The sequence below is a fragment of the Mchenga conophoros genome, linkage group LG16 (genome assembly GCF_057382185.1).
Source record: "Mchenga conophoros isolate Kocher_MC1m ecotype Shallow Benthic linkage group LG16, M_conophoros_male_GT1.1, whole genome shotgun sequence".
Taxonomy (NCBI): Eukaryota; Metazoa; Chordata; class Actinopteri; order Cichliformes; family Cichlidae; genus Mchenga; species Mchenga conophoros.
In genome coordinates, this window is record NC_140541.1 from 29,129,404 (window position 1) to 29,147,958 (window position 18,555).

Consider the following 18,555-nt stretch of genomic DNA (forward strand, 5'->3'; position numbering starts at 1 on the left):
TACAAGCTGCCTTCTGTTGCATTTATGCCAGCTTCCCAAAAATGGTTATCACAGCTTGTTTTAGCCAGCTTTAGTCTGTACTTTCTCATTTCTCTAGTGTATACTGGCCCCGAATAAGAACTCCTTTTCTTTGTTGCTGTGATCAGGTTACAGACATGTTGGCCTGTCTGGTTATCTGGGCTAATGCTGGCTATTCATACTGTGGATTAGTGACAAAATACAGCCCTGTCACCCAGCCCTAATCACACAATATAGTAAGCACCTGCCAAGACGTGCTGACATCTTTGTCTTTGTTCTTCCTTTCATATTCCCTTATTTCTTTTCATATTAAAATGTGTTCTCATTGAAGCACATGGATAAGATCCAGTTCAACTGTGGTACCTGATTTAAGCTGGTGAGCAATTACCTCTCCACAATGGCTCCAGTGTCCTCCTTTACTTAGACTTAACAGAGAAAAACTACACTCACTGGCCACTTCATCAGGTACGTCTGTTTAATTGGTCATTAACATTAATAAGAAATCAGCCATTCAAATGGCACCTGCTTAATGCATTTAGCCATGTTGAAATGATCAAGACGACCTGCTGAAGTTCAGACTCGGCATCAGAAGGGGGACGAAAGGGTTTTAAGTGATTTTGAGCATAGCACAGTTGTTGGTTCCGGATGGGCTGGTCTAAGGATTTCAGAATATACTGATCTGCTGAGATTTACCGAAACAACCATCTCCAGAGTTCACAGAATGGTCTGAAAAATGAGTGGTTGTTCCCTGAGCTATAATATAATGCTTTGACTGCTTCGAGCTGATAGGAAGACAACAGTAAGTCAAATAACTACTCACTACAACAAAGGTATGAATGTAGAACATGTCCAACTTTAAAGCAGAAGGGCTACAGCAGCAGAAGACCACACCTCTCCTGTCAGCCAGTTCACACAGGCTCATTAAAACTGGACAAGACTAGAAAAAAAAGTTGCCTGTTATGACAAGTCTTGATTTTCAACATTCAGATGGTCAAAATTTGTCAAAAACAAGATGAAAACACAGATCCTGGCTTCTATCACCTGCTTAGTCTGAGGGTGGTGGAGTACTTCAGCATCGTTCAAACACCACAGCCTACCTGAGTGTTGTTGCTGAGCATGTCCAGTCCTTTGTGACCATCTTCTGGCTGCATGTTACAAATCAAATCATTTCAAACTGGTTTCTTGAACACGACAGGGAGCTCACTTTACAGTAACCAGATCTCAGTTCTCTTAGAACACTTATCTTGAAACCCAACAGACAAAAAAATAAATTAACACAAATGAAATGACAATTTCAATAAAAATATTATTGTTATTTTAATTGTTTATGTATTGCTCTATAACAGAGCAGCAGCTCAAGGTTTGGCACTTGACTTTCTAACATTATGTGCGAGAATCAGATATAAGCACACAAAAACATTCACAACCACTGTTTTGCTTTCCTAACCTTGTTAAGGCTACAGTATAACGTGGTCTCTCATAGACGCTCCTCTAGAGATATGACAACAGTCATAAAAGAAAACAGTGACCATTAGTAAATATATTAAAGATCATCTGTGCAAATACCTCAATTTGAGATGCTTAAGACATGAATCTACCATGTTACACACCTGCAAGAAAGCATTGCGTAATTTAAAAAAAAGGACGTCAAAACGTCATTTTTAGGAAAATTGATTAAAAGAACATTTTTGACATCAGCTATTACGATTATCGTTAAAGTTGCAAGTTTTCTAAAATAGAGTTGGAATAAAATGAGAACAAGACTACAACCTACTGAAACACATTTCAGCACTTATCCACTCGATCTATAAGGTGGCAACACTTGTCTTGAAATGAAGTGCATTTTAAGCACATTGCATGCATTCTTAACAGTTAAAAATAATTTTATAGTGGATTAACCCAGCGTGTTTTAATGTTATCACAGAGTCTACTGATGTTCTAGTCTCAAAACAAGAAGACGAATGGCCATGCATGTAACGCTGGTTTTGTGCGTTTTCTGTTCAGCTTAATAAATTATTTTCACAAATGATTCTTTAATATAAACACGAGCCCCTTTCAGACATGCACGTCTTTCGATTAATCTGCTGCAATCGCTTCATGGCTAAACACAAAGCTGTATCCCATTATCGATTCCATTTCTATAGCTTCCTGCATTTTGCCTATTTTAATATTGGTTGTTGTCACTTGTTGCACTTTTTACTTATATGAAGAAATTTGGGGTGAGGGCAAAGCTATTAAAACAGACTTTTTCTCCTCAATACTGCCAGTTGATCAAAGAAAGTCATTGGGTTTCTCTGTATAATTCTGAGGGTCTAATCGGTACAATACAGAGTGCTTTGCAGCAGTTACCTTTACAAATCGCTTTGAACTTGGCATAGTTATGAAGGTTTGCAGTCACATTAATGGACAGGTTTGTTAGACCAGAACTGTGCATGCCTCTCGTGCATCTCAGTGGGTCTCTCAACTCACCAGAGGATGACATAAAAAGCAGCCATTTTAATCAACCATTTTAAATTTGTTATGAGATTAAAACATTTCCACATGATGCATTTTTGCTATGCCAGAAGAGAGATCTCTTTCATGTCTAAGAGGGGCAGCGTGAAGCCTTCTCACCAGACCCACAAATATCGTGTTTGTAGCGTAGCTGTGTCTGTCACAGTCCCGAGTATGTCTGAATTCAATTGTTAGTGACATTAACTTAAAATTAACCCATGCCAGAATGCCACAATGCAATCAGCCGAGAGGCTGATGAAGCCAGTAATGTTTCGCATCCCGTGTCTGGAAAGGGTTCAAAACTGCCTGATGTGTTGTTTTTGTTCTGAATCAAGGGCAGATGTTGCCTTTGCTAGCCACAGAACAGACACTTATGGCAGTTATTTCAGTGTCTGTGAGCAGAACAAACAGAAATCCTGCTGACCACTCACGAAAAAATTAAAAACAGTAGTAACGCCCCCCCCCCCAGTGATTCTGTAAGGCAGAGACACGTGACAGTCTTTGATGTGAAAATCCTATGTTTGTCTGGCGGACTGCCCAGATTTCTACCAGCTTAAAGTGAAAAGTTCACAGAGAACATTACAGTCTTCACTGTGAAGACTTTTGTAAAACCTTGGCTTCCACTACAATGGCAGGATTCTCGATGTCTGCTTTGCTCTGAACCATCCTCAGCTCTAGTTGTGCAGGGGTAGGCCTTTTCCCGGGGCCAGCCATTTCTGAAAAAGAGGGAGACATTTAAGGGAAACAAACAGGTTTTTGCCCTGTGGTGAACTAAACAAACAAGAACTCAAAGGATAGGTTATACACAGTCACAAAGCTATTTGTTTCAAAATATAAAAAGCTTTTACTAAATATAAACAACAGAAGCAAAAAGTGCCCCAGTAAACAACTTGAAGACAAAGTAAAAAAACCTGATGACAAACTGAAGTCACTGGATACACGCACAAACCCTACCATTGGCATAAGTAATGGTCCTCTTAATGACATGGTGCATGACAGAAACAGTCTTCTCACAGGCAGTCTGTTAAAAAGGAAGATTAGTTTAGCTATGATTCATATATTATCTGCATTTGACTGAAAACACTTATGTGTTGCTGACCTTCAGGTCCTTGGGGTGTTGATGAGTCCAGGCTAACATCAGGGCAGCAAAAAGGTCTCCTGTTCCCACAAATACAGCATCGACTTTGGGGATATCCATGCAGATTTTCTGATCTGTGTTGGTCCCATCTGGTTTCTCTGCAGTGACGAGGACAAACGGAGCCGTTATCCTAATTTTATAGGTTACTCTGTTGATCCTACATGAGGACTGCATCCCCACAGTTTATAGCCATTTTGACAAAGTCAGCCTGATACTTTACTTATTTTTTGGCTTCCAAGAGCCACCAGGAACTGGTCCCCTTGTTTCGATGGAAGGTCTGTACTAGTGAGGACCACGGTCTCTGGACCCATTTTATGAAGCAGGTCCATCACCTGCAGAACAGATAAAAATCCCATTTTCTCAAACTTTGTCATTCGTGATGCCACAAATTAAATCTAAACACAGCCAAACAAAATATTTCTGATATTCACCTCAATAGCATCTTCCTCAGTGTTAATTTTCCTCCCAGTTAAGAGCCTATGAAAAATAATGTCACAAAAAAGCAACAATGCTTGCCATTTTGCATCTTTTAATTAGTTTTTACAGCGTATTTTTAAGCTTCTGTAAAAATAAAAAAATAAAAATAAAAAAAGATCATTATTCTTTTATTCTTCGATGTAAAAACTGTTTAAAATGCACTCACTCTGCTTCAAACTGGTTGGGAGTCAGGATGTCAGCCAAAGGCACTACTTTGTTCTTGTAGACTGGCAGCAGGTTCTCTGGAACATACTGAGCAAGCAACAACAACAAAATACATAAATCTGATTTCCCAACCTGTCTACAAGTAACAAATGGAAATTGTTATACAGTCCAAAATGACTAAACAAATCCTACACTGTAATTCAAGAGTGCGCTGAAGAGCACAAAAAGAACATGACACTGTTCATTAAACTGTCAGCAGTTGGATGTGTGTGGATAACTGCTTACCATAGCACCCTGGTCTCCCATAACAGGATCACAAACTGGAAAGAAGAAATTTTAAAAATGAGGCTTAAAAAAAAGTTCACTTTTTAAAATGGAAAATCCAATCTGACACTCACCGTACACCAAGCTGGGATTGGCCTTCTTCAGCTCCTTAATAATATCAACCACTGTCACCAGGAAGGAGATGTCCCTGCTGTATCCTTTGGGAAGAAATTTTGGGTTAACCTGAACTGCAGCATTGCCACACACACACACAATTTCTAGTTTCTGAGCTTCCTAAAGTTTGGTATGAGATTTTTGGACCTCGGTCACACAGACAACAACCACTGGTCATAAGGTAAAAATGTGTTGTTGGTGACACCTGCTGTGTAACTGAACTGTAAGCTGATCTAAAGTCCCAGTAATGAAGGCCAAAGACCAAGTCTGTACTAATGAGGACCGCAGTCTCTGGAACCATTTTATGAAGCAAGTGCATCACCTGGAGAATAGAAAAAAAATCAAATTTTCTGAAGCTTTGTTAATCCTGATGACAAAATTAAATACAAGTGCAGCAAAATGTGAAAGTGAATCCAAATTTTTTCTGATATTCACCTCAGCAGAATCTACCTCTTTCTGGTGACTGCCAGGCACTAGAGAAAACTCGCATCCGGGTTGGCAAGTGATTGCTGGAGGTTGCTAGTGCAAAATTGGTCACAAAAAGGTATATGCTGTTGCACCAAAAAGGTGCTTTGATCGCTAGTAGACTGCTGTAGTTGCTAATAGCTTGCTTGGACGTCTGTAGTTTTCGCTATGACTGAATGCAAATGGGAAGTATTTGCAGACAAGACAGCATTTTTCCATGCAAACAGTGGGTGACCATGGCAATCTTCTAGCAACCAAAGCAATCACAAGGAGGCTCCTGGTACAGCACCCTCTCTGACCCCTCAGTGATAAAGCCTACCTCCATCAGGTGTGTTGTAACGTAATGTCCCACCCAGCCTTATCAGATCAATGCCGCCCACAATAAACTTATACTAATAAAATAATACTGAAAGGAGACACTCCTTAAACTCACCTGTGAGGATGTAGTCATAATGGTTCACATTGTTGAGCTTAATACCCTCATAGAGCACATTCAGTTCTTCTGCTGTCAGTACTTGCCCCTTCCAGTGGCCGTAGCCTGGGCAGAGATAAAAAATAAATAAAACTGATGAAATTTTTCCATTGCTAAATCTGATCTGATTTGGTTAACTCTCTTATTTCAAGGATGTTTTGTGTTAAAGTCTAAAACCATGATTTTAGACCTTTTGAGGATAAATGAGGAAGGAGGACACACATTTGCACTACTTAACCTAATAGAAGGGCTCATATACTGCATTAGCCCTACTGTGCATAAATCAACTTAGCAGACATTGCCATCCTTTCTCTGTTTTTCCATCGACCTAATTCCCTCTGCTGAGGTCCCTCTCCCCTTTGTACTTAGCAGGGCCTCCACAGCTACTGAATGGAAAGCTTGTATCCTGGCTGCCAGCTCGCCTTTCTTTGTCCCTCTTTCACTATTAAACTAGAATAAACCCTAAAAAGCTGTTCTGACTACAAATGACTGCACACAAAATGGACACACAAACACTCCTGTATACCAGAGGAAAAAATATAAGAGCTCACACAGAGCCCAAACTTGAACACGAGCCAGCGAGTTAGCCTCCTGCAGAGAGGACTTAACAGAAAGCTCACAGCAAAGCAGCAGTTTGTGCTGTGGTTGGGGGCGCTTCCACTGAAACTGGAACATTTCAGAATTTTAATCTTTAAACATACCGGAAATAAGATGAAGGGTCACATTCAAAGTATGATCGAATGTTCAAAACTCATCAGCTTCCCATTTGTATTGGTTCAAGTGATTTCTGTGTAGGCCTCCTGCTCCTGCAGAGAAAAGCGCATTCTTTGCATACTTCAACACATGAACCCCAACTAATAATCCCATCATCTCAGCAGGTGTGTTGATTAGGGGGGAGAAATGCCAACAAACTAAATGTGGGGCAAAGGTTATATCTGTATGGGGTAATTTACTAATGCTGAGGTGTAAACTGAAACCTTGAGAAATTTCACAAACAAAAAAACAAAAAAAACAAAAAAAAAAGTCATGTAGGTTACAGGTTTTGCAACTACTCTGGCTTGTTGTGATAGGATGCAACTGTCATCATAGGCTCATGTATCATATCTGTCCAAACTGTCTTCCGTCTCCTCCTGAGCCACATGATTCATGTGGAGAGTCACATGTGCCCTGTTTAACTTGCTTTATCCCTCATCGTTTTCCCTTCATGCATAATTGAAAATTAACTTGCATAACCTCTCTGAGCATCGGCTTCCACCAGTAACACACATTTCCTGCTCTTTTCCAGCATTTTCATTTCTTTGTGATAGCTTTCACTGTAATCTGCTGAAGTCTGCACAGCTTGTGACTTTATGGCTACTCCTGGTTCAGTGCATCTTAGGCAGCAAAAAATTGTGACAGGTTTTGCTGCTTTCTTAACAGCTAAGTGTTTGTCCTGCAGTGCTGACTTTAAAAAAAAAAAAAAAAAAAAAGTAACTCTAGCCTTGAGCCCACTAGTGTAACTGCCATATTTCTTTTCTTAATGACATTTTCACTGTCTAATTGTGTGACTATTGCACAATATACTTGTGAGAACATGCATGTATTCACAAATAGATTTTTTTTTTTTAAAGGCAAATGAAAAGACAGTGGTTGGGGAAAAAAAACAAAAAAAAAAACCAAAAAAAAAACCCCACACCAGTTGCTTAAGAATCACTCGCTTGAAGTAATCTCCAAGATCAGTAGCGATTGCAAGCAAGTAAACATTGACTTGGGATGCCTGTGGCTCAGGAGGAAAAGTGGGTCATCCACTAATTGGAGGGTTAAAGGTTTGATCATTGGCTGCTTCAGTCTGCATGCCAAAGTATCCTTGGGCAAGATACCGAACCCCAAGTTGGTCTGATGCATCCACCAGAGTGCCAGTGTTTCACAAAAAACACTTAAGTGTATGAGTCAGCCATGTCATATAAAGTGCTTTGAGTGCTCCGGTAGAAAAGTGCTCAATAAGAATCAGTCCATTTACTTTCCATTGCTGAGATTTCAACCATAGCATCAGGAATGCTCACATTTTTGCTTTGGGGTCAAACAAGTAAAAATCATTATAATCTGTCAATCAAAAATATTTTTCAAATTGATTTTTTATTTCATCCAGCTGCTTAGAGGAGTCTTTGAAGACTCCACAGATACTATTTGAACAACAATACATCCTGATCTTTAGACAGTATCTCGAGATACCCCTAATTTCTTTATATTTTGTAAGGAAAATGAGATGTGGGTATTGAAATGTGCAAACATCCATGGAAATACAATATAGAAGGCAAAAAACAGAGTCTGTACAATTCTAACGAGCTTGAAAATCAGTCAATCACAGTTTGAACGCTCTTAGGCAACTTTCTTGTAATTTAACTAGTCTTCAGGAATAGTCTTCCAAGCGTCTTGAAGGACATTCAAAGCTCTTCTTTGGAGGTTTACTTGCTTTTGTTCTGAATTTTCATTCATCACACCATAAGACTCATTGCCACTGATCTTCAGTCTAGTTATTGGGTAATTTGGCAATTTGACAGCGACCATTGAGACCATTTCTGACGAGGCTTCGGTGAAGAGTACACGGATCAACTGAAGGTCCAGATGAATCTCTCGGGTCCTGTGTCAGGTTTTTTCCTGGGTGTTTTTTTATTTTTTAAGGCCATGGCTTTCAGATACTGTTCAGCTTTTTTGTTTTTCCAAGACCTGCAAGTTCTCAGATTTTTAAGGACATACTTTTCCTGTTGAACAGGAGTTTTTCCTTCCCACTGTCACCAAGTGCTTGCTCATACGGGGTTGTCTGATTGTTGGTGTTACAATATAAAGTGACTTGATGAGACTGTTGATGTGAACTAGCGCTAAATAAAAACAAAAATAATTGAATTAATATGTTCATCTCTTTATCTGTTTATTAAGTGGCTGAACAGACAAAACGGTCTGAAAATGGTCAGGTACACGGAATGAACATAAGTGAAAAACAGCCAGTGCCCTTTGAAAAACTTTTAAAAACTTCTTAAGAAACTTTAAAGAACTGCTGCTCAAAACCTATTTGTCAAAAAATGACAAGAAAGTCCAGCTCCTTCGAAGCAAAATATAAAGAAAAGAGAGTGTGCCTCAAGACATTTCCACAGTACTGCAAATGATATTAGCAGAACATATTTCTGGTTTAATATATAAGGGATACAGACTGGGGCTACCAGATAGTAAGCCAATACAATGATTAGCTTTCTGGGAGAGTCCTGGTAGAAGTAAGGCCTGTGGGCAGTTATTTTGAACCTGCTCTCTAACTGAACAGTGGGAGAGACAGAAGACATTTTAAAGGTTTTCTGTTTTTGTCCCAAAATAAGGTTGAAAAGTTTCACCTGTGCACACTGTAAGTTGCACAACATTATAGCTTCACAAACGGCTTGTTGTTGAGTGCGAACTAGACTGAGAAGCACCATGTTTATTTAAAACAATAAGTAAAAGATATGCCAGCCGTCAAAACTGCTGTGAATCTCTACAGTCTGCATTCACCAACATGTTCCCTGTTAGGACTGTCAATCAAGCCTCTTTGGCGAGAGGAGTGAAACAACCGTCGTCTTTGCCTTTGTGAAATTCTCCCACAGACGTCTATTCAGGACTCAGAGTGCTGTGTGTCTCCTTTGTAATGCCTGCTGTGCTAACCAGCCGCAGTGATTCCTTTAAGCTCTTAGCTGTTACTTTGGGGATCCTTTTAGCGAATTGAACAGTGTCCATTTGGTCTCTGGACTGGAGATATCTGTATGATAATCAACATTGATATGGTCATCTTTACAATGATCTTCTAGATAATGCTAAACAGTCTGCAGGTACTTTAATTACCTTCTATCCTAAATCTATTTCTGCCATCTAAATATAACATCTTTAAAGTTTGTATAGCGATACCCTGTGTCCACTGTCTGGACTACTGCGTGGACATAAAATTCCTGTCCTACAGTAATTTAACCAGAATACAAATAGTTGACAGCCAGTTGAATTGAGTCCCCTAAAGTTGTGGTCATTGACAAAGAGTTATTCAGACTGCTGGCAATATGCTGACAATTTATCTGCATTTACAAATGTTACAGCAATTATTTGCAGCCCTTCAACAATCTCTCTGAGAGTGACTACAGTCACTCCAAGTCAGACTTCAACTGTTTGCAGAAAGGTTGCCTCCCATCAGGAAACCTGTGCAATTCCCTTGTGATCGGATGTGGCTTTGCAACAAGCTCAAGCTCTGGGCAACCACTTAGTCACCCAAAGTTACAATCGGTTACATAATGTATAAATTCATTACAATCAAGGGGCAGACACAGATTTTACTTTTGCAGATGCAAGAAGTGTTCGTTTTATCAGCAAATTTTGGTTTTGTTTTAGTTAATGTTTAGACTAAAACATCGATTAGGTTTGGTAATTTATCTAAATTCTTTCAGTTTAGTTTATAAGTCACCTAAAAAGTATAAACTTACAGTATCCTAAATCTAATACCACATGTCAGCACTTCTCTTCCTCCTAAGCGTTGACATTTTGTTGCACTTTATGACGAACAGGAAGCATGAAGGTTACCGTATTTTTCGGACCATAAGGTGCACCGGATTATAAGGCGCACTGTCGATGAATGGGTCTTTTTTTCCATACAAAAGGCGCAAAAAGCAAAACAAAACAGTCAGATAAGTCAAACTTTACTCAACTCATTCTTCTCTTTATGTTATGCTAACATAGCTGTGTCGCTAGCGATCACGTTGCATATCATAATATACCAGCTAGTTCAATTTCAGTAACCCCACAAATGTCACTGCTGTTTAGTTTTCTGTCTTCATTTAAGTTGGAAGTGATAGCCGAGCTGTACGTCTTAATTTTTCCAGAAATCTCTCAGTCGGAACATGGTATATCATGTTTAGGTGGAAACTAGCGAGCTAACTTCCTGCTAACTTCTAACTCCGTTGAATTTAATAAATTCTGTTTTCATGAATGCCTAGATGTTAAATTTAATTGTTACACCTGGTAAAGCAGCAATGCTGATCATTTTATTAAAGATGAAATAATTTAGACAGTTTTAATTCTCAGTGATGCCGCATTATTCGTTTGACTTTGAGACCCAGATTACTCCACGAGGCTCCTGACTATGGTAGCCGTAATGCTCCGACAATCCATCAAGCGGTGCGGCTTCATAGCTTACCAAAGTCGTACTAAAACATTTTTTGACAGATTTTTGAGCGTGTACCACAAAATCGGTTCTAGATCAGTAAGCACAACCAGAATTCATACATAAGGTGCACTGGATTATAAGGCACACTGTCAATTTTTGAAGAAAATTAAAGGATTTTAAGTGCGCCATTTAGTGTGGTAAATACGGTAGGTGAACCCCCCCCCCCCCCCTTTGCAATGCTGTTTGTTGGGCACAGATCAAATTGTGGATGTCCTTGTATATGAGCCAATAGTATGGGCTCAAATTCCTCAAAAAAATAAATATTTTGTACTTCTAAATCAGAATCTGTATGTGTAAAAAGAATTTGTGTGTGTGTAAAAAAAAAAAAAGATTTGTGTGTGGACTTAGCCAAAAAATACGTGCTTTTGTCCTCGTGCGTTAGTTTTCATTTATACATAGTCTTGTTTTTGTAAGGAAAAAAAAAAGCTTGCTGGCTAAAACTACTGGTGAACGAAATTAAAACTGGATGCAAGGAAGTTGCTGTTCCATTTTCACTCGTGTGACTGAGCCATTCACTTGTTTGGAATTAGGAGGTAGTTTTGCGAAGATAGGTGCGTTGGATGGTTTTTCGGTTGAGATGATTTAATGGAAGTTTACTCGCCAAATGTTATCTAGGGATAGTGGTGCATGAGATGAGCCCTGTTGTTTGTAGTATTCCCAGAGATTTAATAAAATATTGATATTTGTGTCTCTGTGCCAATACAATATCTCCAAACAGAATACTCACAACAATCTTGTGTCAATTTTTACCCCAACCTTACACAATATACAGGTAAAGTCATCAAATCACACAGCGCCGTCACATGGATATGCTCAGAGTTTGGATTTATCTGCTTTTTCACAGCTGAGTAACCTGAGAGCTGAAGAAGGCGATTCCTAGAAAAACATTAACTTCTCTAGTTCTCCCCCTCTAAACCTGGCTGATGGTCACAGTGACTGTCTTTCACTGAGTCGCATATAGCAATACTAACAAGCCAAAGTATACAGACAGAGATAACTCCCCTGTACAGCTAGCAAAATAGTCCCAATGCATGCGTGCAAAGAAGTCTTCTTTTAATCTTTTGACCAACCAAAAAAAGTTGCATGTATCCTTAAATGCCCCTAAAATGTACTTAAATCCATCTACTCTGTTAAACTTAAGCCGTTATATTTTAACCAACTATGGCAAACTGGATGCAAGAGACCTAACTGGATGAGAACGGACGATTGTTTTTCCGCCCTTACAAAAGCTTTCAATAAATGATTTCCATATCCGATCCATGTAATATAGCAGCAGTGACAAAAGTTAATGGTCCAACCAACCAGCATAAAAAGGCTGAGTTGTTACACAAGTAGAAAAAGGAGTCAATCGACTTTATGATAATGAATGAAAAGCACTTTGCTGCTCCATTAAAATCACTCAGCCAACCTGTGTGATTGGAGAACTGCACCGAGTTGATGGAGTCCACTTCAAAGCCCAGCACCTGGGAAGAGAGACATGAAGCAGCTGTTAAAACAGAGAACAATGGGCTCCGTCTTGCACTCTGTCTAAATGAATCACACTGCACTGCGGGAACAGCACGCTGAAGGTGAACCACTGTGAGAACAAGTCAACATTCAGAGTTTCAAAGTTTCAGCTCCCTCTTTCTGACAGCTTCAACAGTTTTTTCCATTTCACAAAATCGCATGTTTGACAAGAACTTTTGCATAATTTAGTTTCTAAATAGCTCCTTCTGTGGACTGTTGACTCCAGTTATCAAACTTGTTTGATAAGAAGAACAATAAAGTGGATTATAGTGTAAGATGATATCACGCAACCACAATTAAATAAGTTACCAGGGAATTCTGATCATTTTTAAGGATGCACTATTGTAAGGGGCAAACACAGACATTAACCAGTGAAAGTGAAGAAGGAGATTATCGGTTTCTTCTTATCAGTTTTGTTAAGAAAGACTTTGATTTCAAATAATTCCTATATATTCATATTTCTATTAAATAACAAAAGTTAATTTATTTTCAAATATCAATATAGATCAGATACATTTCCCTAACGTGTTAAATTAGATTTTTTTTAAAAAGATGAAAATGGGAACGCTATAATGTGATGTAATCACTGACAATGAGTGGTATATTAGTAACAATGAGAATCATGCTGGAATATTTCAGCTCCAGTTTAACTAATATTAAACAGCATTTGTTGTTGTATTTTTAGGTTTACAGTCGTTTAGTGGGATTAGGGTTAGGGTTAGGGTGGAAAATGGAAAAAGGGCCTTTGATGTTTCTCAGAAAATGTTACACAATCTCATAAATCAGGAAGTGTCGCTGTGGACCGGTGCTAGATTTTCTACGTTTTCGTTACAAGTTAGATGCTGTTTCCCTCCCCGTCTCTCTCTCTTTGGACTACAGAGGGTTGTTTGAAACTACCACCTGAACGTTAGATCCGGTTCTTCTTACCTGCAGCGGGAATGTTGCCGACTTGTTCCCAACGTATCCCCTGACAACGTGACTCTGAATGGACAACACGCGACACTCCATTATAGTCGACCTGCGTTTAAAAAAAAACACCTGACTGATTCACTTTACCCTAAAGCAGTATTAAAGACGAGGGCAGACTGAAGCAAGCAGAAACTTAGCATGTGGGGAATAAGTCCCGCTTTGAAGGACAGCAGCTGTGCTGCCGAGTCACATTTACGGCTTTTTTTCTTCAGGCAGCTAGGAGGACTCCTAAGTGGAGCATTCACAGACTCACCAGGAATGTGGGGAAACTGGGTTGCAAACACAAAGGGGGTTCCCGTTGTTGACTGAAGTTTATCAGTGATTATTTTTTGTATGTGATAGGAAAACACCTTTTGCACAAAATAAACGATCGACATAGACATATTTTAAGACAACTGAAACAGCCACATACAGGCAAAAACAATAAATTTATTTCACAATCTCCAGAGAACATTAATTATATTAATATATACTGATGATTGAAAGCCTACTTAAATTTTGTTCAAAAATTTCAAGAATACAAAAAGAGCCCAGAAAAATCTTGTTTAACATATGTAACATATATGTTCAACATATGGTTGATTGGGGCATATATGAGAAAAATGAATAGTTTTCACTGTCATTTCACTATATTATTATTGTAGGATGTATAATTTGAAAATAGGTTTTGGTTTGAATAATTATGGATAAACTAAGCATACTTTGAATTATTATTTTTATGGTTAAAATAACTAACTTGGTTAATCGGAGGAGGATTTTTAATGGGGGACTACTGGTCTGATTGAATCCTAAGAACAGTTGTAGGAGGATGGGCAGGCAGGTGAGTTGATGAGATCTCAGATGAAGGGGAAGACCAGCTTGACCAGCTCAGGTGGGTTATTCTGGAGAAGGAACCACCCCTCAGTGTGATGGGGAACACTGGAAAACAGAGAAATGTAGAAACGGGAACACTTAAATGAACATGAGGAAGTTAAGGGCCTGATTACCACACTGACATAAAAGACAAGCTGGACGAGAGTGGATGTTAGAGCTGATTTAAATACTGGGTGAAAATGAGCCTTGATGAGCAGCAGGTGTGATGACCAAGCGTGGGAAACAAGGACTCCACCTATAAGCAGACCTTCACCTGCCCAGCCCTATGTAGACTTGGGACAAAGGGAAGAACACAAAACAGCAAACAGACAGGTGGAGGATTATGATGCTAAACTCTGGGTACTAACGGAGGGATCAGAGACACAAACCGCAGAAATGAGCTTCTTCTAAATCGTACCTGGCCTCTCCCTTAAAGAAAGCGTGAGGAATTTGGTTACTCAGGAGGGATTAAGAACAGAGCTGCTACTCCTCCACATCAAAAGAACCAGTTGATGGGATTCAATTATTGGGCTAAGCCTCTTGGAACACCTCCTAAGTGAGGTGTTCCAGGCATGTCCTACCAAGAGGAGACCCCGGGGCATACATGTTGGGGAGATTATATCCTTCAGCTGCTTGGAAACACCTCAGTTTCACCCCGAAGGAGATTGGGGAGGTGGACAGGGAGAGGGCAGTCTGGGCATCTCTGGTTAAATTGCAGCCTCCTAACCTGGACACAGACAAGCAGAAGAAAATGGATAGAGTGATGTCCAACACATAATTGGGGCAATAGCTAAGGTTAAGGTTTGGTGTTTCTGATCCAGAAACAACACCAACACGATGATATCAAATCGTGCGATGGACGGATGGATAGATTTTTATCATTTAATATTCTGTACCGTTTATCTAAACTGTGTTTGAGTAAATGAGACAATATCATCTGTGTGCAAGGCTTTGCTAACCATAAAAAAGCTCAATCTTGCAGCCGAAAGTATTCAGTGTGTTCTTTATACTCTATATCAGTGATTTCTAAGCGCAGATTCGAAATTAATGACAAAAATGTTCAAGGACAAGCTGGATTTGTGAGTGAGATACTGCTTTGGAGACTCAGTTTTGACTGGTGACACAATAACCTCAAACCTGGCGCTTCTATATTTCATACTGGCTCACTTTCCAATGTAGTTGTAACTAATGTAATCATGTAGCCCCCATTCTGGGCCATGACATGAGTCATCTAATAAAGCTGGGTACTTTAAACATGTGCAGCTGTGCCATGACAATATCAGCTACTTCCACAGCTGAGGGAGTTATTGTGACGGTGAGGAAGGTCAGGGTTATCGTGTACAGACTGTGAACTGATTATTAAAACCTTGAGTAATGAAGATTCTCAGGAATGAGCACACAATCTTAATTCTCAACGACAAAGCACTTCAGTTTGAGCATGAAAAAAAAAGTATGATATACGTGCTTACATCAGTGATCAAATGTTCTGTTCCAGTCACTGCTGATGCCAAACAATATGCCATTCCTCCCTAGAATATGATGTAACTTTCACTTAACCAGACAGTAGTTAACATCATCAGTATTGTGTAATGTTTTTTTTAAACTTTATGCCAAGAAATCGAACACAAAAAATGCTCCTATCACCCTTCATTTACTCGGTGGGCTACAATGATTGTCTAAAAAGAATCAGACTATCAGACTAGCAGTTAAAGGTCAAAGGTCAAATAAATATATTAACTAATGCAAAGTACCAATGGCTAAATGCTGTGATATAATGTCTTCTATTACCACTGATTTACTCTTATGATCTACAGTAGATTCCATATAACTGAAGTGATGAGAATATTTGCTACCACCAGGGGGCCCAAATCAGCAGAGCTCTGTTTGGTATTTAAATGAATGAACAGGAGATGTTACCTGAAAAATCACAGAAGATGTAAAGCATGTAGTACACTGAAAGAGGAGACTTTAAGTTTATGTATTTTACTTTAGTATATTATCAACACACCCACGCGGGACTCATGAGTGAGTGTTTTCCTAGTTCTGGTCCCAAGCCCAGATAAAGAAAAAGAACGGTATGCAGCGTAAAATCTTTGCCAAATCAAATATGTGGATCAGAAAAGATACAAACAGCTGTGACGACAGAAAAAAAGAGTAATGACACGAGGTAAAGACACAAGATTCAGTCACCGAAATCAGGCCTTATATAATCAAACAAGTCTCCCTTTTTAAAGGGATACCTGGGTTTTTGGTCTGTCTTTACCTATTAATGTCTGTTCAAACAACGTACGCCCACAGCTATGACTCCAAGAGATGATAACACACAAAGAAAGCATTGCATGCTTCCGTGCAAGCAGTGGCACAAAGACCATATTGAATCATGTCAGGCTTTTAATGTCTTTTAAACTCCCCCATTAAAAATTAATCAGCAGATGTCAGAGGAGGAGAGAATGGAAGTCTCAGTGAGGAGGGTGAAATCAGGAGGCAGCTGAAGGGTGGACTGCACAGACCACAGAGCACGGAGCGTCCGACATCTGGACGAGGAGCACAGAAGCCAACAGAGAATAGCAGAACCAGGTGGATGAGCGGAAATTGTTAATAAAACGCACACGGGGCAGCGGCAGAGAGAAACTTAAGATACAGCTGGTAATGTTTTTCACTGTTACAGCGAAAAACAGGCGAGCCCATATCTGTAGCATCTGATATAAAATGAGGATTTAACGCCTGAATTTGAGGTTGAAAATCCTTGTTGGTGTCCAGCAGTTAATGAGTGGTTAGTGTGCAGCTTTTAGTGAGAAGAAAAAAGGGCCTGCAGTGGCATGTAGTGATACACCTGGGTGGTATCAGTGTGCTAATGAAGGTGTTCCTGTGTTTGGAGGGAAAGGCATGAAGTTGCATGTCGTGTAAACAGCAGTGGAGGAAGTTTGCCCTTTGAAGTGGAAAAATATTACATTGCAAAAATTCTCCATACAACTAAGTTTTGCATGACGACTTCTAGAAAATAAAGGTACATCAGTATAATAAAGGTATACTTCAGTATTATTATTATATTATTATTAGATGCAGAAAAATGCCTCTTGTAAGTGTTACATTTCAGCTTATTATATATATTCTAAGGCTACTTTACCTAAATATCTAATCAGCCAATTACATGGCAGCAACTCAGTGCATATTGTGGACCTGCTGAAGCTCAACCAAGCATCAGAATGAGGAACAAAAGGCAATTCACGTGACTTTGGATGCAGACTCGTTGTTGGAGCCAGACAAGCTGGTCTGGTTATAACAGAAGCTGTTGATCTGCAGGGATTTTCAAACACAAACATCTCCAGAAGTTACAGAGAATGGTCCAAAAGAAGAGAAAATATCCAGTGAGCGCCAGTCCAATGTGTGAGAATACCTGTTGATTCCAGACATCAGGAGAGAATGTACAAACTGCTTTGAGCTGACAGGAAGGCAACAGCAACGTGAATAATCACTCATCTCTGAAACTATAACAGGTCAAACCTTGAAGCAGATGGGCTCCAGCAGCAGAAAACCACACCGGGTGACACTCCTGTCTGATAAGAACAGGAAAGTGAAGCTACAGTTCACACGGTTTCAACAAAATTGGACAAAATAAGACTGGAAACATGTTGTTTGTTTATTTGATGAGTCTTGATTTCTGCTAAAGCATTCAGATATTTAGGTAGGAACTCGGCGTAAACAACCTGAAACAACCATGTTGTTTTTATTAACATAAATAATAATAATTAATATATATTTTGGCACACTTTCCACCCAGTATCACCAACTGAGCATTGCCATCCAGAAGGAGAAAGCTCACGCTGGTTTCTTGAACATGACAGTCAGTTTTGCTGTACTCAAATGGCCTCCACAGTCACCAGATCACAATCCAGCAGAGCAGCACTGGAATGTGGTAAAGATTGGCAGCATCGTGCAGCTGATGTTATCGTGTCAATATGCACCAAAATCTCAGAGGAATCTTTCCAGGATTTGTGCCACAAATACTTACGGCAGTTTCAATTTATTTCAGAAAATTGGAACACTATATGAATTAGCAAAGGTATGCTGTAAAAGTAAAAAGGTCAGAAAACTGCAAAACTGTTATCTATTAACACAGCAAGGTTAACTGTTCTTTATTGTAATAATATCTAATCATTAATTAGATTGAATAAAATAAAAACAATCATTGTTTTCTCATTCTTATGCCCTTAATTTCAGCTATTAAGGTTACCTGTTTGTTACTTCGGTGTAAGCTGAATTTGAAAAAGGAAGGGAAGGGAGGGGGGCAGTGAAACGATGACAGCAGCTGCTGAAGTTCTTTAATTTGAGCTTGTGAAAAGAGGCCATCAC

The 18,555-nt window shown here is 39.3% G+C and overlaps 1 protein-coding gene across 1 annotated transcript; it reads right to left on the reverse strand.

The window, feature by feature from the left end:
- Positions 1-1,316: 1,316 nt before the first annotated feature.
- LOC146557039 (pyridoxal kinase-like) lies at positions 1,317-13,565 on the reverse strand. Its single transcript, XM_085249442.1, has 11 exons — positions 13,309-13,565; positions 12,284-12,338; positions 5,628-5,732; positions 4,690-4,773; positions 4,577-4,611; positions 4,293-4,378; positions 4,081-4,126; positions 3,870-3,981; positions 3,611-3,747; positions 3,466-3,532; positions 1,317-3,227 (listed from the first exon to the last, which is right to left on the reverse strand). The coding sequence occupies exons 1-11, from the start codon at positions 13,387-13,389 to the stop codon at positions 3,100-3,102; spliced, it is 936 nt and encodes a 311-aa protein (XP_085105568.1). The 5' UTR covers positions 13,390-13,565; the 3' UTR covers positions 1,317-3,099.
- Positions 13,566-18,555: the final 4,990 nt, after the last annotated feature.

Coding starts and splice junctions, on each gene's coding strand:
- LOC146557039 (XM_085249442.1), bottom strand. CDS start 13,389: ATGGAGTGTCGCGTGTTGTCCATTCAGAGTCACGTTGTCAGGGGATAC. Junction 4,774..5,627: donor TTATGACTACATCCTCACAG/GTGAGTTTAAGG, acceptor TTCTTCCCAAAG/GATACAGCAGGGACATCTCC. Junction 3,982..4,080: donor CTGAGGAAGATGCTATTGAG/GTGAATATCAGA, acceptor TCTGTTCTGCAG/GTGATGGACCTGCTTCATAA.